At 49.5% G+C, this 21,571-nt stretch overlaps 1 protein-coding gene across 3 annotated transcripts in view; it reads left to right on the top strand.

Moving 5' to 3' along the window:
- cfap100 (cilia and flagella associated protein 100) overlaps positions 1-21,571 on the top strand; it is a 118,496-nt gene that overhangs the window by 13,948 nt on the left and 82,977 nt on the right. For 2 of the 3 annotated variants that reach the window (XM_052017468.1, XM_052017470.1), the window contains exons 7-16: positions 637-800; positions 1,947-2,027; positions 7,518-7,693; positions 8,704-8,788; positions 9,892-9,952; positions 10,233-10,384; positions 11,117-11,252; positions 15,042-15,244; positions 17,853-17,946; positions 18,656-19,006. In XM_052017468.1, coding sequence (XP_051873428.1) covers positions 637-800; positions 1,947-2,027; positions 7,518-7,693; positions 8,704-8,788; positions 9,892-9,952; positions 10,233-10,384; positions 11,117-11,252; positions 15,042-15,244; positions 17,853-17,946; positions 18,656-18,772 — 1,269 coding nt within the window. In that variant the 3' untranslated portion in view covers positions 18,773-19,006. Of the gene's footprint in view, positions 1-636; positions 801-1,946; positions 2,028-7,517; positions 7,694-8,703; positions 8,789-9,891; positions 9,953-10,232; positions 10,385-11,116; positions 11,253-15,041; positions 15,245-17,852; positions 17,947-18,655; positions 19,007-21,571 lie in introns of those variants that run through there. The other variant, XM_052017469.1, reaches the window with a different exon arrangement.

The following is a 21,571-nucleotide window of genomic DNA, read 5'->3' on the forward strand; positions in this document are numbered from 1 at the left end:
TAATTTGATTTAACGGCTTCCTGCAGTCCCTGGGCTCCTTCAGTGGCGAAATTAAAATTGGTGAATTGGTTTATTACTGCCACATGTACAAAGGTACAGTGACAAACTTTGTTTTGCATGCTATCCATACAGATCAATTCATTACATCAGTGCATTGAGGTAGTACAAGGGAAAACCATAACAGAATGCAGAATAAAGTGTCACAGTTACAGAGAAAGTGCAGTGCAGGCAGACAATAAGGTGCAAGGTCATAACGAGGTAGATTGTGAGGTCAGGAGTCCACCTTATCGTACTAGGGGACTGTTCAATAGACATAACAGCAGGATAGAAGCTGTCCTTAAGCCTGGTGGGACGTGCTTTCAGGCTTTTGTATCTCTGCCCGATGGGAGGGGGGAGAAGAGAGAATGTCCGGGGTGGGTGGGGTCTTTGATGACGTTGGCTGCTTTATCGAGGCAGCGAGAAGTGTAGACAGAGTCCACACTTCCTTGCTTTTGTATTCCCAACCTTGAAATAAAAGCCAACATGCATTTGCCTCCCTAAATGCTTGCAGTATCTGAGTGCTAAGGGATGTGTGGGGTAGATGAGATGGGTGTAATGTTGGTTCCTAATGCTCCCTGGGCAATTGTCTGTGTCTAGTACTCGCTGACCATGAAGAAGGACGAGATAAGGAAGCTGGAAGAAGCAGCAGCCGCCGAGGAGCTGAAGTTGCAGATGGCTGAGCGATATCTAGAGGAGGACGCAGCCATGTTCGACGAGTTCCTGAAGGAAAACGACAAGAATTCTGTGCAGGCAATGCAAATGTAAAAACTAAATCTTTTCTATTCTGCTCACAGACCAAAGTCTCCAACCAGCGTAGAGAAACTCTGGATAAAGCTAGAGACTTATTGAGACAAGTTTTGTGTAACTTCTGTGTGAAGTTGAAGGGAAGGTTTTGCCACTTCTACTGGTCAGAGTACCTCCCTGAGCACTGAGCCCTTCCTGGGGTGTGTGATTTAACAGGAGATGTTCAGAGGAGAATCTTAGGAACTAGGCATAAAAACTATGAACTATTTAGTGTAGACCCCGTTACAGGAAGGATGTGGAGGCTTTGGAGAGGGTGCAGAAGTTCACCAGGATGGTGCCTGGATTAGAGGGTATGAGCTATGAGGAGAGGTTGGACAAACTTGGGTTGTTTTCTCCAGAGCATCAGACGCTGAGGGGAGACCTGATGGAGGTTTATAAAATTTTCAGAGGCATGGATAGGGTAGACAGAATCTTTTTCCCAGGGTGGAAATGTCTATTATTAGAGGACATGCATTTAAGGTGAGAGGGGGAAAGTTTAAAGGAGATATACATGGCAAGTTTTTTTTACACAGAGTGGTGGGTGCCTGGAACAGGCTACCAGGGGTGGTGGTGGAAGCAGGTATGATAGTGATGTTTAAGAGGCTGTTAGACACATGAATATGCAGGGAATGGACAGATATGGATCATGTGCAGGCAGAAGAGATTTAGTTTAGAGAAACAAAGGACTGCAGGTGCTGGAATCTAGATGAAAAACACTCTGATGCTGGAGGAACTCAGCAGGTCAGGCATCATCCGTGGAGAAAAGCAGGCGGTCAACGTTTCAGGTCAGGACCCTTCTTCAGGACTGAAGATAGGAAAAGGGGAAGCCCAATATATAGGAGGGAAAAGCAGAGCAGTGATAGGTGGGGAGTGGTGAGGGGATGGGGTGGGGGATGGTGCGGGGACGGGGGTGGTGAGGGGACAGGGTGGGGGGGTAGTTCGTTCTCTGCAGGATGAGTGAGTATTTGATAGCCCAGTCACTTTTAGTGAGGCAGGTTTTTATCCTGTGGATTACTCGATGGGCAAATTCACATGGGAAATCCCTGCAGGTAATGTAGCCCCGGAAACGGGACGGAACTCTCTGCTCCTGAGGATTTAAGTGTTGACCCTGTTTGTATTTACAGAGCAGAGAAGGAGACTAAACTGAAGCTGGAAAAGGTGTCAGAGATGAAGAAGCTGACGACGCAAATGATGGCTGTGAAAAAGTGAGTGTTTTATTTATTCTGTTTCTGGGATGAGTGTGTTGATGACAAGGCCAGCATTAATTGCCCCTGAGATGGAAGGGGTGAGCCTCCTCCCTCAGCCGCTGCAGTGCTACTGGAGAAGGTGCTGTTGGTCAGGCAGTTAGAACAAAGAACTAGAAGGCACTGGGACATTCAGCCCCTCCTGTGTGGTCTGCCATTGAATATGTTGCAGGATTTAGACTTTGGTGGGGTGGGGAGTTGGGGGGGTGGGGTTGGGGTCAGGGAAGGAATGAGAATGTATTTCCAAGTTGGGATGGTGGTGAATTTGAGGGGTGGTGGTGTTCTTCTGTGCCTACTGCCTGAGTCCTCTCTGGTGTGAGAGGTCATGGATTTGGGAGGTTCTGCAGGAGTAGCCCAGACTGCTTTGTCCTGCATAGTTCTGAGCTCTGTGTGAATGTTGGAGCTGCTCTCATCCAAGTGTAGACTATTCCGTCATATGCCTCACTTGTGCCTTGTATATGGTGACAAGGCTTGGGGTGTTTGCCTTGTAGATGGTGACAAGGCTTGGGGTGTTGGGAAGTGAGTCACCCTGTGAAGGATGTCCAGATCTGCTCTTGTAGCTACTGTTTATGGAACTGGACCAATTGAGTTTCTGGTGACCCCCAGGCTACTGATGGGGAGTCGCCAATGTAATGCCATTGAATGTCAAGGGTGGGGGGGGTTAAACTCTATCGTTTGGCACTTCTGCCACATTTCAACAGTTACCAGAATGATGTCCAGGTCTTGCTGGAGGCAGGGACTATTTCAAGTGAATTGAACATCATGTGATCATTAATCAACCTCCCCACTTCTGACCTTCTGATGGAAGGAAGGTCATTGATGAATCAGCTGAAGATGGTTGGGCCCAGGACACTTCCCTGAGGGACTCCTGAGGCTGGGATGATTGAGGAATGGCTACAAGTGCTGGAATGTTTTCCCTTTGGTGCCTACTGGTTTCTGAGTTACCAGGGCTGTTTGATTCTACACACTGTCAAATGCTGCTTTGACGTCAAGTTGAGGCACTCTCGCCTCACCTCAACTCTTGAGTCCATGTTTGGACCCAGGCTGTGATGGGGTCTGGAGCCAAATGATTCTGGCGGAACTCAGCCTGGTTATTGGTGAGGAAGTGCCACTTGACAGCTCTGTCAATGATACCACTCATCTCTTTGCTGATGATTGAGAGTATAATGATTGGGTGGTAATTACCAGATTGGATTTGTCCTGCTTTTTGTGAAGAGCACATGCCTGAGTAACTTTCCACATCGTCGGGTAGGTGCCAGTGTTGTATCTGGCTTGGCCAGAGATGGAGTGCAGGTCTTCAGTGCTACAGCTGGGATGTTGTCTGGTGCCACGGCCTTCGTTCTACAGATCCTCCCCAGCTTACAGGTGCCCTACTTATGTACAGCCTTTACATGTGAGTGTTTGGGAGACCGGCAGAATAGATTTGCAAGCATCTTCTGAACAGTCCACAGGAAGAGAACCCTGCCATGACCTGGAGACAACCTGGAGAACCCTGCCATAACCTGGAGACAACCTGGAGACCCCTGCTATAACAGGAAGAGAACCATGCCATAACCTGGAGACAACCAGGAGAACCCTGCCGTAACCTGGAGAACCCTGCTATAACAGGAAGAGAACCGTGCCATATCCAGAGTTTTCAACCACTTACTGTTATCACATGACATCACGTGGAGTGAATTGACCTCCTAAGGTGTCAACACACATCTACAAAGTGCCAAACAGCAAGTGCAGCATGCAGTCATGTACAATCTTTCAGATCTAGTCATAAACAATGGTGGAGAATGAAACAGTTCATGGGAAGGGGAGGTTCCCAAGAAGGGAGGGAGACAGAAAACTGGGTTGTAAGGGCCCAATAAAGAATAAGTCAAGGTTTTACATTAAAGGGAGGCGGCACCAGTGGTGAGAAGGTCAGTAGCCAGATGTGGATTTCAGATGACTGGAGAAATAAGGACTTGGGTATGGATTCAATGAGCCAAAAATTCCAGGAGGGGAATGGTTTTCCATGGCCTATTCTTGGAATGCATGCTGAGAAAACAATTCAAGTTTGTCCAGCCTTTCCTTACTCTCCAATCCAGGCAGCATTCTGGTGAACCCTTCTGCACTCACTCCAAAGCCTCCAATTCCTTCCTATAGTGTGGTGACTGGAACTGCACACAATACTCTGGGTGTAGCCTAGCCAAAGATTCATACAGCTGCAATGTGGCTTTGACTTTTATACTCGATGCCCTGGCAGATGGGCAAGCATGCCATACACCACCTTTACCACCCTATCTACTTGTGTTGCCACTTTCAGGGAGCTGTGGACTTGCATCAATGTTCCTAAAAGTTCTGCCATTTACTGTATACTTTCCATTTGCCATTTCTCTGCCCAAATTTCCAACTGATCAATATCCTGCTTTATCCTCTGACAACCTTCCTCGCTGTCCACTCCTCCACTAATCTTCGTGTCATCTGCAAACTTACTAATCAGCCCAATTGCATTTTCATTTAGATCATTTATAACCCCAAACAACAGAATCCCAGCACTGATCCCCACGGAACACCACTGGTCACAGACCTCCAGTCAGGAAAACGCTCCTCCGCCACTACCCTCTATCTTCTGTGACCAAAACAATTTTGTTTCCAACTTACTAACTCATTGTGGATCTACCATGAGGGATCTTGTCAAATGCTTTAGTAAAGTCCACATAGACAATGTCCACTGCCCTGTCCTCGTCAAACATCTTCGTCACCTCCTCAAAAAATACGATCAATTTTGTAAGATGTGACCTCCCCACACAAAGTCATGCTGACTATCCCCAATAAGTCCATGCTTTTCCAAACTGAGTAAATCCTGTCTGTAAGAATCCCCATTAATGACTTCATCACAGGCTCCATCACAGGCAAAACCCTCCCCACCATTGAGGACATCTTCAAGAGATAGTGCCTCAAGGTGGCATCCATCACTAAGGACCCTCACCACCCGGGACATGCCCTCTTCTCATTACTACCATCGGGGAGGAGGTACAGGAGCCTGAAGACCCACACTGAACGATTCAGGAACAGCTTCTTCCCCTCTGCCATCAGATCTCTGAACGGTCCATGAACACCACTTCGTTTTTGCACTATTTATTTACTTATGTTTGTAACTTGCAGTAATATTTATGTCTTTGCCTTGCACTGTACTGCTGCCGCAAAACAACACATTTCATGACATATGTAAGTGATAATAAACCTGATTTGGATTCCCCAGCACTGGTGTAAATTGCAACACAACGTCCAAACTAAATAAAACTTTTAGCCAGGTCATGCTTGGAGTATTGTGTGTAGTTCTGCTCACCCCATTACGGGAAGGATGGGGAGACTGTGGAGAGGGTGCAAAAGAGGTTCGCCAGGCTGCTGCCTGGATTAGAGAGGATGAGCTACAAGGAGAGGTTGGACAAACTTGGGTTGTTTTCTCTGGAGCGATGGAGGCTGAGGGGAGACCTGATAGAAGTTTATAAAATTAAGTGAGGCATAGATAGAGCAGACAGAATCTTTTCCCCAGGGTAGAAATGTCAAACACCAGAGGATATGCTTTCAAGGTTAGGGGCGGAACATTTAAAGGTGATGTGAGCAGCAAGTTTTTTATGCAGAGAGGGGAGCAGGTGGATGTTGTATACTTGGATTTCCAGAAGGCATGCAAAAAGGTGCTACATAAAAGACTTATCCATAAGATAAGGATGCATGGAGTTGGGGATATTAGCATGGATAGAGGAAGTTAGGACAAATAGAAGGCAGAAGTTAGGATAAATAGGTGCAATCAGTGGTGAGCGAGGTGCCGCAGGGGTCGGTGCTGGGACGGTAACTGTTCACAATATACATTAACAATTTGGAAGAAGGGACCGAGTGTAGCGTACCTAAGTTTACTGATGACACTAAATTGAGTGGAAAAGCAAATTGTGCAGAGGATGCGGAGAGTCTGCAGAGAGATATAGACAGGTTAAGTGAGTGGGCAAGGGTCTGGCAGATGGAGTACAATGTTGGTAAATGCGAGGTCATCCACTTTGGAAGGAAAAATAGAAGATCAGATTATTATTTAAATGGTGAAAGATTGCAGCGTGCTGTTGTGCAGAGGGACCTGGGAGTGCTTGTGCATGAGTCGCAAAAGGTTGGTTTGCAGGTGCAACAGGTTATCAAGAAGGCAAATGGAACGTTGGCCTTCATTGCTGGAGGGATTGAATTTAAGAGCAGGGAGGTTATGCTGCAACTGTACAGGGTACTGGTGAGGCCGCACCTGGAGTACTGTGTGCAGTTCTGGTCTCCTTATTTGAGGAAGGATATACTGATCTTTGAAGGTGGTGCAGAGGAGGTTCACCAGGTTGATTCCGGAGATGAGGGGGTTAGCCTATGAGGAGAGATTGAGTCGCCTGGGATTATACTCACTGGAATTCAGGGGATATTATAGAAACATAAAATTATGAAAGAGATAGATAAGATCGAGGCAGGAAGGTTGTTTCCACTGGTAGGTGAGACTAGAACTAGGGGACATGGCCTCAAGATTCGGGGGAATAGATTTAGGACAGAGATGAGGAGAAACTGCTTTTCCCAGAGAGTAGTGAATCTGTGGAATTCTCTGCCCAGGGAAGCAGTGGAGGCTACCTCTTTAATATATTTAAGGCACAGTTAGATAGATTTCTGCATAGTCAGGTAATTAAGGGTTATGGGGAAAAGGCAGGTAGGTGGAGCTGAGTCCACGGCCAGATCAGCCATGATCTTATTGATGGGGGAGTAGGCTCGATGGGCCAGATGGCCTCCTCCTGCTCCTATTTCTTATGTCCTTATGAGAGTGGTAGGTGCCTGGAATGAAATACCAGGGGTAGTAAGATAAGATTTCTTTATTAGACACATGTACATCGAAACACACAATGAAATACATCTTTTACATAGTGTTCTGGGGGCAGCCCGCAAGTGTCGCCATGCTTCCGGCGCCAACATAGCACGCCCACAACTTCCTAACCCATACGTCTTTGCAATGTGGGAGGAAACCCACACAGACACGGGGAGAACGTACAAACTCCTTGCAGACAGCGGCCAGAATTGAACCCGGGTCGCTGGCGCTGTAACAGCGTTACACTAACCGCTACACTACCGTGTAGCAGGTAGTTTGGTGGAGTTTAAGAGGCTTTCAGAGTATGAAGGGAATGGAGGGATAGAGATGATACACAGGAGGAGGACATTTAGTATAAATGGACAGGATCGGCACAATGTGGTGGGCTGAATGGCCTGTCCTGTGCTGTACTGTTCTATGTTCTTAGCCGTTGAGTGTTTCCAGTGTTTTCAGATTTTACTTCATTTTTCCAACACCTACAGGTTTTATTTTTCCGCAAGTATTCCTTCTCTGGTCTCAGCCCCCTGACCCCCAGCACCGTCTGAGAGGGAGAACAGGAACCAATCTCACTTCCTTACTTCTGTCCTTGCTTAATCTGCCAGTGATATTGTCAAGTTTGAAGAGACGTTGAAGGATTACCGGATGTACAGGGACTTCCTGATGAAGCTGTCTCCGAAGGAGTGGAGGGAAGAGAAGGAGAGGCAGAGGAAGGAAATAAAGTTGGCAAAAGTCAGTTCGAGAGAAGCAGCCAGAAAACCACCTCCACCCGTCATCAGTCGTGCGTACTGGGCAAATTATGTCGTTGTTATGCTTGGGAGGCTATGGGGGAAAGAGTAGGTTTTACTGCAATGAGCTGCACTGAGGGAGCCCCCCCCCTCGGCCCCGCCCCTCCCGCTGCACGGCCCTCCCTCGGCCCCGCCCCTCCCGCTGCGCGGCCCTCCCTCGGCCCCGCCCCTCCCACCGCACTCCCTTGGCCCCGCCCCTCCCTTGGCCCCGCCCCTACTGCAGTGCAATATCAGATACCCAGAACGTGCTGGAGAATCAGGGGTGAGGTTTGAACCCACAACCTATCCCACTGAGGTGGGAGTGTGTGCACTGTTCACTGAGCCTTGGGTGCCCTGGGACAGGGGTGTCCCCTGGTATTTCGGGGAAGCCAATGTATAAATATTTGGTCTTCTTGTTAATGGGACACACAGTGTGGGGGGAAATGTTTGTTTCTCACTTGGGGACGTTGATGCTTTTGAATCAAAGTGTAATATGTTGAGAATGATAAAATCAAGTGATTCAGTGAACCTTTAGGGGTGGAGGGGGTGGTTGATTTTTTTTAATGAATTATGTTTGGAAGGGGATGGGGTTACTGGCAGTCCCTAAGCTTTATCTGCCCTTTGGGGGAGATGGGTGAGTTTTCTGCTGTCCGATACAGCGAAGGTCTCTCTCGGCTACACCGGGGGACGGTAACATTGTTGGGGAGACCCGAGTCACACTGGGTAAAGGTGCCCCTGAAGGATTTTGGTGAGCCCGTTGGATATTACACACTTTCTGAAATGCCACAGTTTGATTATTAACTGGATGACGGGTCAGGCCCTGCCATTGTCTTGTGTTAATGAAAAGGGGCAATGATATGAAGCCCACTGCCTTCCTGCCAAATGTTACCCACCTGCAGTGCCTTCTGCAGCGAGCAGTGGGTGGCAGCACCTTGGTCGGGGTTGGAGTGTTGGTGGGGCACGTGCAGGGCTGAAGTCCTCTGATTCTGTGTTAAAGGAACCTGTCCTTACTTTACCCCTCTAGGACAGGGCAGTAAGATCGGCGTACAGTCTGTGGCAGTGATGCGGTCAGTGCCGCCGGGTTCCAAGACCGCTTCTGACTGGAGGAAGTAAGTGCTTCATTATAGTGACGGATCTGTCAGTGGGAAACCCATTACACTTCAAGGTAGAGGGGCCAGTGAGAGCTGCACGAGTACACCAGAAACACAAGGCAAAGACAGTTGGCTAGCATACAGGAAACAAAGGGTTAATGTGTCCCTGCAGTCAGGAGGGGTGTCACAGGGACTATTCTGTGTGTCTTCTACCCTGTGAAACCTGTGCTGTCCCTGCCCTAGTAATGTGTGATGGGATGGTGTGGAGGGAGCTTCACTCTGTGTCTGACCCTGGGAGTGTGTGTTGGGACGGTGTAGAGGGAGATTCACCCTGTGTCTGACCCCGGGAGTGTGTGTTGGGACGGTGTGGAGGGAGCTTCACCCTGTGTCTGACCCCGGGAGTGTGTGATGGGACAGTGTGGAGGGAGCTTCACCCTGTGTCTGACCCTGGGAGTGTGTGTTGGAACGGTGTGGAGGGAGCTTCACTCTGTGTCTGACCCCAGGAGTGTGTGATGGGACAGTGTGGAGGGAGCTTCACTCTGTGTCTGACCCCAGGAGTGTGTGTTGGGACGGTGTAGAGGGAGCTCCACCCTGTGTCTGACCCCGGGAGTGTGTGTTGGGACGGTGTGGAGGGAGCTTCACTCTGTGTCTGACCCCGGGAGTGTGTGTTGGGACGGTGTGGAGGGAGCTTCACTCTGTGTCTGACCCCAGGAGTGTGTGATGGGACGGTGTGGAGGGAGCTTCACTCTGTCTGACCCCAGGAGTGTGTGTTGGGACGGTGTAGAGGAAGATTTTCTAACCCACAATCTTCGAAATACTGGTGAGGGAATTTTTTTACATTTACCTGAGAAAGAGAGAGAGAGAGAGAGAGAGAGAGAGCGAGCGAGCACTGGGCCTTGGTTTAACATGTCAGAATTAAATAGTCTGACATTCCCAGTGCAACTTTTCCTTGTATCTCTCAGACTAAGTCCAGAGATCCTCAGCTGGTCCCATAGTTGGACCCTTTTCCCCTCTGCTCACATCAGCACTGGCTGAGCACCGGCCCGATGGTTCACCTGGGGTGGGTGGCTGAGGTGAGGGTGTAGCTACTCTGTTAACCCTTAGTTCTCTGTTCCGTCAAGGACCAGTGCTGTTTCCATCAAGTCGAAGTCTGAGGAACATGATTGGTCAGATAGCGATGAGGTTTGTTCTACTTTTGGCTCTTACTGCGTTTCACCATCTCAATTACCGATCAGACGTTTGCTTCCCCTTCTGGCACCATTGGCCCAACGGGCTATTCCATGCTGTAGGCATCACTCAGTCCCACTCCCCGGACCATGACAGTGGCACACACTCGGGAGTTGGTACCAAGGCCGGGAGTGGGAGCAGGGGCTGTGGAGGAGGTGGAGAGGACGGGGGACACAGGGAGCGCCTCGCGTTGTCCGTTGCTGCCTTCTCCTCTCCCACCTTTGGTACCCAACAGGAGCCGGAACTTTACTTCACGGACCCGAAGCAGCTGCTGGCCATCTACACCGAGCTGGAGGAGCAGAACCTGTCGCTCATCCTCAACTCCCAGGAGACCGAGGAGGCCGTGGAAGAGATCAAACAGGCCATGGTGAACGCACAGCAGAAAATGTACACCGGCTGACTTTGTCATCAAATCCCTCAGTGTCCTTCCCCCCCCCACCCACCTGCGTGACCTCCCCCACCCCCCCCACCAAGGTTCTGACCTTCCCCTCCCAGTTCCTGTCGCTCTGCAACTGGTGGCTATGCCTCTAGCTGCCCGAGCCCCGAACTCCGGAATCCCCTCCCCGACCCTCTCCTGCTTTCAAGAGCCCCTTGAAACCGGTCTCTTTGACTGAGGATTTGGTCAGCTGTTCCTGTACCTCCTTTTGTTGGTCAGTGTTGCCCCTTGTTGAGTTAAAGGTGTTGACTACGTGGGACCTGTTGCTCTCACACCCCCAGCTGCTCAGAACCTGCCCCCCAGGAGGGACTGTCGGACTGGGCTGCAGAAGGGTTTGGTAGAGGTGGCAGGACCCCTCACCAGCTGAGGGAATAAACCTGAAGCTGGTAGTGGTTTGCCATAGGAGAGGGTGTGAGACCAGGAGACAGCAGGGGAACCCCTCTCCACCTGTGACCATCTGCAGAACGTTAGCTTTAACAGTGGGGAATGAATTACTGTTAACCTGTTCCCAAAGATGAGCAGTGATCGCACCCGACTGATGGCATCCTCCTGTTCCATGGGCTCGGGGGGGGTGGGGGGGCGGGGTTGATGAGCAGGTGGGGGGTCACGGTGTGACTGCCTGGCCCTGCTTTCTTGGGGAAGGTGGGAGTGACCCCAGTATAACCAAGTGCTCCTCCTGCCAGGAACTGCGAGACAGACTTCCTGAAGCAGCAGCTGAACCTACTGAACGAGGCTGTGGCCAAGGAGGAGAGCAGGGCAGCCGAGCTGGAACTCAAGGCCAAGATGTTCTCATTCAGCCAGAGTACGATTGAAGACCAGGTACTGAGCTTGTCTGTGGTTGGGGTTCCATCATGTCCATGGGGATAGCTCATCTCCCCACCCTAAACACCCCCTCCCTCCACTGTCTGCAGAACACACCACAGTTACTCTCCCAGGCTACCCCAGCATCTCTCCCACCAAGGGGAGCACCACCACCTGCAGGTTCCCCTACCAGTCTCCGGTCCTTCACTGTCAGTGGGTCTAAATCCTGGAACTCCCTTCACAAAACAGCAGAGTTATCTTCCTAGTATTGGTTACCGGATTGGTTAACGGAGGTAAAAGACCCCTTAATACATTGGCTGGAGTGTGGCTGATTCAATCCCTGGTCTACACTGAACTTGAATAAGAATGACTCAAAGCTAATTTTCCTCATGGATCTTTTCTTAATGACATTGTCCGTGAAAGATCTTTCTCCCAGTGGAATCCTCCTCCACCCCCGACCCCACCCCCACCCCCGCGATTTATTTTATCAAAACCTTCCCGTAACTGCCTTGGGAGCGTCAGAGGGGCAGGTAGTGTGGCAGTTATCTTGTTGGACTGGTAATTCAAAAACTGAATAGATGGTGAATTGGACAGGTACACGGATAGGAAAGATTTAGAGGGATATGGGCCAAACACAGGCAAATGGGACTGGCTTTGACGGGAATCTTGGTCGGCATGGACCAGTTGGGCCGAAGGGTCTGTTTCTGTGCTGTGTGACTCCGTGACTATAACTCTCAATGACTCTTCAAGGCATTGAGGTCAAGAGACAGCAAGTTATGTTGCAGCTTTATAAAGCTCTAGTTAGGCCACATCTGGAGTATTGCATTCAATTCTGGTCGCCCCATTGCAGGAAGGATGTGGAGGCTTTGGAGAGGGTGCAGAGGAGGTTCACCAGGATGCTGCCTGGATTAGAGGCCATATGCTGTAAGGAGAGGTTGGACAAACTTGGGTTGTTTTCTCTGGAGCGGCGGAGGCTGAGGGGAGATCTGATAGAGGTTTATAAGATGTCGAGAGGCAGAGATAGACATTTGGTATCTTTTTCCCCAAGGCTGAGATGTCTAACACCAGAGGGCATGCAGTTAAGGTGAGAGGGAGTAAGTTCAAAGGAGATGTGTGGGGCAAGTTTTTTACACAGAGAGCGGTGGGTGCCTGGAATGTGCTGCCTGGTGTGGGGGTGGAGGCAGATACAATAGTGGCTTTCAAGAGGATCTTGGACAGGTACATGGTAGAAGGGATTAATTTAGTTGGGCATTTGATTACTAATTTAATTAGTTTGGCACAAAACTGTGGGCCAAAGGGCCTGTTCTGGTGCTGTACTGTTCTATGTTATATAGTCACAGAGCATTACATCTCAGAAACAGGCCCTTTGGCCGATCTAGTCCATGCTGACCTGATCTACTGCCTGGTCCCATCTACCTGCACCCGGACCATATCCCTCCAAACCCTTCCCATCCATGTACCTATCCAAACCTCTCTTAAATGTTACAATTGAACCCGCATCTACCACTTCCGCTGGCAGCTCGCTCCACACTCGCACCACCCTCTGAGTGAAGAAGTTCCCCCTCAGATTCCACTTAAATATTTCACCTTCCACCCTAAACCTGTGACCTCTAGTTCTAGTCTCACTCAACCTGAGGGGAAAAAGCCTGCATGCATTCACCCTATCTATACCCCTCATCATTTTGTATACCTGTATAAGATCTCCCCTCATTCTCTTGCGCTCCAGGGAATAAAGTCCTAACCTGTTCAACCTTTCCCTATAACTCAGGTCCTCAAGTCCCGGCAACATCTGTGTAAATTTTCTCTGCGCTCTTTCAAGCTTATTGATATTTTTCCTGTAGGTAGGTGACCAGAACTGTACACAATACTCTAAATTCAGCCTCACCAACATCTTGTACAACTTCAACATAACTTCCCAACTCCTGTACTCAGTGCCCTGATTTATGAAGGCTGAAGTGCCAAAAGCTCTCTTTATGACCCTTTCTACCTGTGATGCCACTTTCAAGGAACTATGGATCTGTATTCCCAGGTCCCTTTGTTCTATCGCACACCTCAGAGCCCCACCATTCACTGTGTGAGTCTTACCCTGGTTTGTCCTCCCAAAGTGCATCACCTCACACGTGTCTGCATTAAATTCCATCTCCCATTTTTCAGCCCATTTTCCCAGCTGGTCCAGATCACTTTGCAAGCTTTGACAGCCTTCCTCGCTGTCCACTGCACCCCCAGTCTTGGTGTCATCCACAGATTTGCTGATCTACGTTCTATGACTATGAAAACCCTACAATAGCAACTGGGAATTTAAACTCGAGTAATTATGGAAATCGGGAAATAAAAAGGCAGCCTGAGTAGCAGGAACCAGGAAACCACCGGATTGATGTTGTTGGATCCGGTTATTGTCGAATCCGCAGGTTCTTTCAGGAGTCCAGGAATGAGTTGAAAACAACTTGGTGCATCCCAAAGTTTTATTGGAAAAGTTTAAAACAAAGAAACAGTCACAGAGCACATGGCACTGGCTTTACTGCTGGGAGATGAACCGAGACAAAGGAACTAAATTGAGCTAGTGGGAGGGGAAGAGAGCAAGAGAGATTAACAAAACACGACACCTTTTATACCTGAGATGAGAGGTACTCCTTGGATAACAACAGTCCGATCAGAAAACCCGTTACATACCTGTGGCAAAACCAACCAATGAGAAAACACATTCACCTGACGGACGAACCAATAAGCTGGGAAGTGGCCGTTCCTTGTGCAGCCCCTTGAGGTGTATTAAACACTACACATGTTAAAAAACTACTTCAAGCAGTCGAATCCAACGATGTAAAAGCCCATCTGGGGTGCAGTGTTCATGGAGGAAGGGATTGTGCTGACCTTGCCCAGTCTGGCCTGTGTGACTCCAGACCGGCCAATGCAGTTAGACCCAGCAAGACATTTACTCTGATCATGATGCCGGAGAAGGCCATTCCACTAACCGGGTCCATGCCAGCTCCCAGTGGAGCAATCCCATCAGTCCCATGCCCCTCCTTATCTCCCTGTGCCCCTATAACCTATTCTCCCTCACACACACTCACCAACTTCCCCCAATTCCTTGGCCACCTACATTTAGGGGACAATTTACAGCAGCCATATAACTCAGCAACTCATACATCTTTGGGATGTGGGAGCAAACCGGAGCACCTGGGGGAAACCCACGTGGTCACAGGGAGAACGTGCAAATTCCACACAGACAGCACCAGAGGTAATACTCAGCTGGGCTTAGTAAGGAAGAGGGGGTTTACTGGAATTGTCCCGTGCAGTTAGAGGGGCTCAGGTTGTCAAAGAGTGGTCTGCTCTCTCTCACCTTTGCTGCGGCTGAGTTAATGTTACATTGTGATCCGATGATGGGCAGAGAGCAGGGTGAAGGGGTCTCTCCGGGCTGGTGGGACGCGCCTCTGTAGTTGGCTCCACGGTGCAATGGCGACATTGTTTGGTGTGTGCCTGAGGCTGGGAACAAGTCAAGTTTGCTCACGTGAATCGTGTCCACTGTCACCCAGCACTGATCCCCGACAGATTTACTTTGGGTGATGCCAAAATTCAGAGCGTTTGGGCCAAACAGGCTTCACACAATCCAATTCCTAGGCCTGCGTCTATTCAAGATGGAAATCGATCAATGTTTTGGTCTACAGGAGAGTTCAGGGTTGTGGGGGTCAGGCCAAGATCAGATCGGCTGTGATGTCATCCAACAGGGGAGTAAGCTCGAAGTGCTGAATGGCCGACTCCCACTCCTGTTGGGGTACCACTCACTGACACAGCATCTCTCCCTGACCCCAGGATAAAATGCTGGAGGCTCTCGATCAAAAGGTGATGGAGGTTTACCGGTCCTGCATTGGAGACAACGAGGCGAACATGACCACACTGCAGATGCTGACCAGCATCGAGAACTACCTGGAGGACCTGTTCGAAAACCTGGAGAAGCTGCCTCGGGAGAAGGTGGAACTGGCCGAGAAGAACAAGGAGAAGGAGAGGAGGATGAGGTAGGGGACGGTGTGGCGAGGGGGGTGAGGTAGGGGACGGTGTGGCGAGGGGGGTGAGGTAGGGGACAGTGCGGTGAGGGGGGTGAGGTAGGGGACGGTGCGGTGAGGGGGTGAGGATTGTGGGCCACATTGGCTTAAGGACCCAACATCTGGCAGCAGCTGGGAAAGTGATCACAGGGACACAGAGGCTGCAGTGGGAGATCGAGTGAGCAAGGTCGTCCGTGGAGTTTACTGTGGGAAATGTGAGGTTATCCACTTTGTTAGAATAGAATAGAACAGAATGTTTTTGAAACATCCAAACTAATCCCATTCTGGCTATAGTGTGCAGTTCTGGTCACCCCTTTACAGGAAGGATGTGGAGAGGGTACAGAAGAGGTTCACTGGGACGCTGCCTGGATTAGAGGGTGTGAGCTATAAGGAGAGGTTGGACAAACTTGGGTTGTTTTCTCTGGAGTGTCGGAGGCTGAGGGGAGACCTGATAGGAGTTTATAAAATGATGAGAGGCACAGATAGAGTAGATGGTCAGAGTCTTTACCCCAGGGTAGAAGTGTCAAATACATGAATTCATGGTGAGGGGGAAAGTTTAAAGGAGATTTACGAGTCAAGTTGTTTTTGTTTTACACAGAGAGCGGCAGGTGTCTGAAACGCTGCCAGGGGATGGGGTGGAGGCAGATACGGGAGTGATGTTTAAGAGGTTGTTAGACTCACGAATATGCAGGGATGGAGGGATATGGACTGTGTGCAGGCAGAAGGGATTTAGTCTAATTCAGCACCACGTTCAGCACAGACAGTGTGGGCTGAAGGGCCTGTCCTGTACTGTTCTCTGAACGGTGTTAGACTGGTAAATACGATTCTGAGGGATCAGAGTATTCTTGTACAAAAATAAACAGAAAACGATGCAAGCAATTGGAAAGTTCAATCCAGTGTTGGTCCGGCTGGGAAGGGGCTGAACTACAAGAGTCAGAAAGTCTTGCTACAACTACACGGGATTGGTGAGCCTGCACATGGGTCACTGCACAGTTTTGGTCTCCTTATTTAAGCAGGGACATGTGTGCTCTACGGTCAGTGCAATTAAGGTTCACTAGATTTGACTCCTGGAGGGGAGGGCTTCCTTTATTAGCAAGAAATCAAGACTGGGCTGAGTTTAAAAGAACGAGAGGGATCTCGCTGAAACATGAACAGTGCAGCACAGGAACAGGCCCTTTGGCCCACAATGTCTGTGCCGACCATGATGCCAATCCAAGATAATCCCATCTGTCTGCACATGGTCCATATTCCTCCATTCCCCGCCTGTTCATATGTCTGTCTAAATGCCTCTTAAACATCGCTGCTGTATCTGCTTCCACCCCCACCCCGGCATCCCGTTCCAGACACGTACCAGAGAAACACTGAAAGATCCTGAGAGGGTGGAACCAGAGGGCAAAGCCTCTGGTAAGGATCGATGATTTGGGACTGAGATGGAGGAACCTTGTCTCGCAGAATGCCGCGAATCGCTGGAACTCTCTCTGAGGGGGTCCAGTCACCAAGGCTGAGACCAATGGAATTGAAGCTGAGGGAATGGGGTGGGAAAATGTCTTATTGAACAGTGCAACAGGCTCCTGCTTCAGGACACGAGCTTTCACGACTGTCAGCGTTTGAGACGTCCCCCGCATCTTTGGGTGCATCTCTGTCGAAGGGAGTTTGTGATTGCAGACTGTACGTAGAATCTGGCAGCACAGGAACAGGCCCTTCAGCCCACCCTGTCTGTACTGGTCGTGATACCAATCTAACTAATCCCAAACACTGGCTCCCACTGAAACCAGTGAGACAAGATGGCCCCGGCCTTTTGATCCATGGTTGGCCAACACCATACACAGCAAGGTGTCAATGTGTGTTGTGGACATGTACAGTGAGGTACAGGTACAATGAGCTTGTTTGCAGCAGCATCACAGGCACAGACAACAATTATAAAGATAAATTATACAAGACAGTGGAGAGAAAGACACAGGTGCAAAATCAGAGACAAGTCGCTGGCAGTGCAAGAGGTGTCTGTAGTGTTCCGTTGCTGAGGTAGGCTTAGGGTTGTGGTAAATTATTTCATTATCGCAAGTACAGAGGTACAGTGAAAAGCTTTGCCTGCCGTCCATACAGATCATTTCATCACGTCAGTGCACTGAGGTAGTACAAGGGAAAACAGTAACAGAATGCAGAATAAAGTGTTACAGTTACAGAGAAAGTGCAGTGCAGGCAGACAATAAGGTGCAAGGTCATAACAAGGTAGATTGTGAGGTCAAGAGTCCATTTATCGTACTAGGGAACCATTCAATAGTCTTATAAAAGTAGGATAGAAGCTGTCCCGATGGTTGAAGGAAAGCTGTTCCTGAACCTGGTGGTGTGGGACTTCAGGCTTCTGTACCTCCTGCCCGATGGTAGTAGCGAGATGATGGCACAGCCCAGATGGTGGGGATCCTTGATGACAGATGCCACCTTCTTGAGGCAGCGCCTCCGTGGATGCTTTATGTAGATGTAGACGGGAGCCGAGCCTTTTGACACCAGTCACGTAGGTTTGGAATCTGAACATCTTATCAAAGCACCTGTAGGTCTTACTGCAACCCTGTTTGTTCTGCAGGCTGAGAGAGGAGAAACTGAGGGAAGAGAAGCTTCATCAAGAGGAGCGAATCCATCGAGCGATGATGAGGTCACAGGCCGAGCACCAGAAGAAGGTATGGATGAGGGTCAGAGATTCCCTGTTCACTCAGAACCACCGGCAACAAACAGATGTCACAAGTCTTGCATTTTGGTCGGAAGAATAATGTGCAAAATGAAGTGGGCACACAGTTGTAAAAGGGGTAAAGCAGAGCTCTGGGGCTGTGTGTGAAAGTGCACGGTGGGTGCAGAAAGTGGCTGAAAAGCATCTGGGATCCTGGGCTTCATAGAGACCAGAGTTCAAGAGCAGGGCAGTCACAGTGGACTGCTGTAAAACACTGGTCAGGCCCCACCCAACACAAGGATTGTGCCCAGTTCGTGGCTCAATATTTAGGAAAGGTGCAAAGGCTTTGGAGCGGGTGTACAAGATTCCTGGGATGCGGGACCAGTTCTATGGAGAGACTGGAGAAGCTGGGATCTGATAGAGATATCCTGTAGACAGAGAGAAGCTCTTCCCATTGGGGTCAAGAACCAGAAAAAAGTTTTTTTAGGCAGCGAGTGGTTGGGCTCAGGGGGAGCAGTAGGGACAGAGTCAATTGTAGCATTCAAAATGTGTGTGAAATGAGAGAAGTTGTGGGGCTGTGGGGAGAGGGCAGTGAGGTAGGTCCGGCTAATCGCTCGCTCATTGGGGCTGATGTCCTGCTGTAGCCTCCTGGGACTCAGTAAGGAGTCAAGAAACTGGGCTGTTTGGATCCCAGTGAACTCTAACCCTTCTCCTCTCTGCAGATGGGTCGGAAGCTGGTGTATCGATCGGAGCCACCCTTGATGAAGGAACTTAAAAAACAAGTGCAAGACACCACAGACCAGCAGGCGGAGGAGGACGAGTATTACTTCAGTTTTTAAATGGCTCAGGCTGTGAGGGAAGATGCACTCATGCCTCAGCACGGAATACCCTGCCTACTGAAATAAGCAGCTCAGACAGGCCAGTGAGGACATTTTCTCTTGCAAAGCATCAACTCGTTTCCGTCCAGGACACACCAGCTGTGCAGTTTATCCAGTGGTGTGCACAGAGGACCTTCCCAGCAGGATTAGTTGGCCTGTTACTGTACATCTGAAAGTTTGTGTTCCCCACCATCACGATAGTTATTAAAAATAAACTTAATTATCTCTTTCGTGAGTCGGTACTGTGTCTCAATGAAATCAGACCTGGTTAAATAGCAGACCTCTGGCTTGCAGTTAATAGGATCCTCACGCCTTTTCTAAGACGTGGTGACAGAGCTGTCCCTCCATCTTGCCTTTCACCTGTCAAGATAAAAACCTCAATGTTAAAAATCATTAACTGAGCAAGCCTTACCTGCTGTGTGCGAGATCGAGTTTTCTTGTCAAATAACCCCTGAACTTTCCACATTCCAGGAACACAAGCCCAATTATAATCCAGCAGTTTCCAAACCACAATCCCTTCATGTTACCCTGGGAGTCTGGCCTTGGTCTGGTTATAAGAGTCCAGTGTTAGGCTCTGCTGCTTTCCGGTATCCCCTTGAGGGGTGGTGTACTGACCTGGTCAGTACTCCAACTATTACCCAAGAGTTCTGTAGAGCTGCACCAAAACTCCACCCCTTTTATGCAAGAGCCCTAAGATTATACACACCAACGTTTCACCAGAGATTCTGCAGCTGCTGAAATCTGGAGCAACACACAAAGTACTGCAGGAACCCAGCAGGTCAGGCAGCATCCGTGGAGGGAATAAACAGTCGGTGTTTCAGGTCGAGACCCTTCACCAGTCCACATCATCAGGACTGATGAAGGATCTTGACCCAAAATGTCAACTCCCTCCATAGATGCTGCCTGACCTGCTGAGTTCCTCCAGTGTTTTGTGTGTTGCTTCACAAATCCATACTCTCAGAATCTCAGATTTATCCAAACATTCACTTATGTTGTCCTTGATTCTAAATTAGCTCCCGACAATGGACTAGAGATTTAGATTTGCATTGGAGGAGTTTCTGAATTCTCGTCTTTGACCAAAGAATCTGGCATTTCCTCTGCTTCCTTTACTCCCCAGGATGAAATTCCTCATCTCTTGGAGCCCGGACTGTGGTGTCACGATATTGGCCCCAATCCTCTGCTGAGTTGAGCCAGCCCAGCTGCCAGTCACCAGCAGGCTAAAATCCATTCTTACCCCAAGGGGATCCACAACAGGAGCTTCTACCGAGCAGAGGCCTCCTGCTCGGCAGCAGGACCTTGCACTGAACAGAATCAGGAAAGGCTTTGCTAGGTAGTTAAGCCACATAACCAGGCCGAACCCAAGCAGTAATAGAACTGTGGAAACATCCCATGACAGAGGAGCATCCGGCCCATCCTGCCAATGCTGCCCAGCCTAATCCCACCTTCCAGCACTGGGTCATAACCCTGCAGGTCACGGTTCCAGGTACACATCCACATGCTGTTTACACATGGTGAAGGTCTCTCTGCCCGTTTTAAACCTCAAAGGGAACTGGTTCTTTCCCCATTTACTGTCCGAGCTCCTCAATTCATCCACCCCTCAGCAACTGTGAACCACAGAAAACGCCAGCCTCTCCCCTCTTTCCTTATAGTCTGTCTGTCTGCAAGGAGTTTGTACGTTCTCCGTGTCTGCGTGGGTTTCCTCCGGGTGCTCCGGTTTCCTCCCATATTCCAGAGACGTACAGGTTAGGAAGTTGTGGGCGTGCTATGTTGGTGCCGGAAGTGTGGTGACACTTGCGGGCTGCCCCCAGAACACTCTACGCAGATGTATTTCACAGTTTCGATGCACATGTGACTAATAAATATCTAGTTAAAATTTTTCAGACCTTGCACCATCCCCAGATCTTCTCTGCTCCCTCTCCTGTTCAGTCACATCCTTACTGCAACGTGACAACAGAACTGTGCAGTGTTCCAGCATAACCTCCCTGCTCTTATGTTCCACACCTCAGCTAACCACTTTGTTGACCTGCCCTGCAGCCTTTAGGGACCTGCGGACACACACACTCCAAGCTCCCTCTATCCCTCCCGTCCCTTTGCCTTGTTGCATCTCCCACCTCTCTGGATTAGATTCCATTTACCACTTTCCTGCCCAACAGACCAGTCCATCGATATCCTCCCGCTGCCTGAAGCTTTACCCTCACTGACAACCACAAGCTCAATGTTTGTGGCGTCTGCAAACTTCATCATGCCCCAACATCATTAGTACAGAGATCTTTATTAGTCACATGTACATCGGAACACACAGTGAAATACATCTTTTGCATAGAGTGTTCTGGGGGCAGCCCGCAAGTGTCGCCACGCTTCCGGCGCCAACATAGCATGTCCACAACTTCCCAACCCGTACGTCTTTGGAATGTGGGAGGAAACCGGAGCACCCGGAGGAAACCCACACAGACACGGGGAGAACGTACAAACTCCTTACAGACAGCAGCGGGAATTGAACCCAGGTCACTGGCGCTGTAATAGCGTCACACTAACCACTACACTACTGTACCTGTTACACCACTGTGCCTGTTATACTACAAGCAGCTGAGCCCTGCGGAACCTTCTGGAAAAACCTTGCTCAAAATCCACATAGAATGCATCCAGTGTACTGCCCTCATTGACTTTCCTTGTTACCACCTGCAAACTTAATCTAGGCAGTGACAACCTCTGCCTCCCAAATCCATGCTGATTGCCCCCAATTCATCTGTAGCTTTCAGA

This window comes from Pristis pectinata, chromosome 6 (genome assembly GCF_009764475.1).
Source record: "Pristis pectinata isolate sPriPec2 chromosome 6, sPriPec2.1.pri, whole genome shotgun sequence".
NCBI lineage: Eukaryota > Metazoa > Chordata > Chondrichthyes > Rhinopristiformes > Pristidae > Pristis > Pristis pectinata.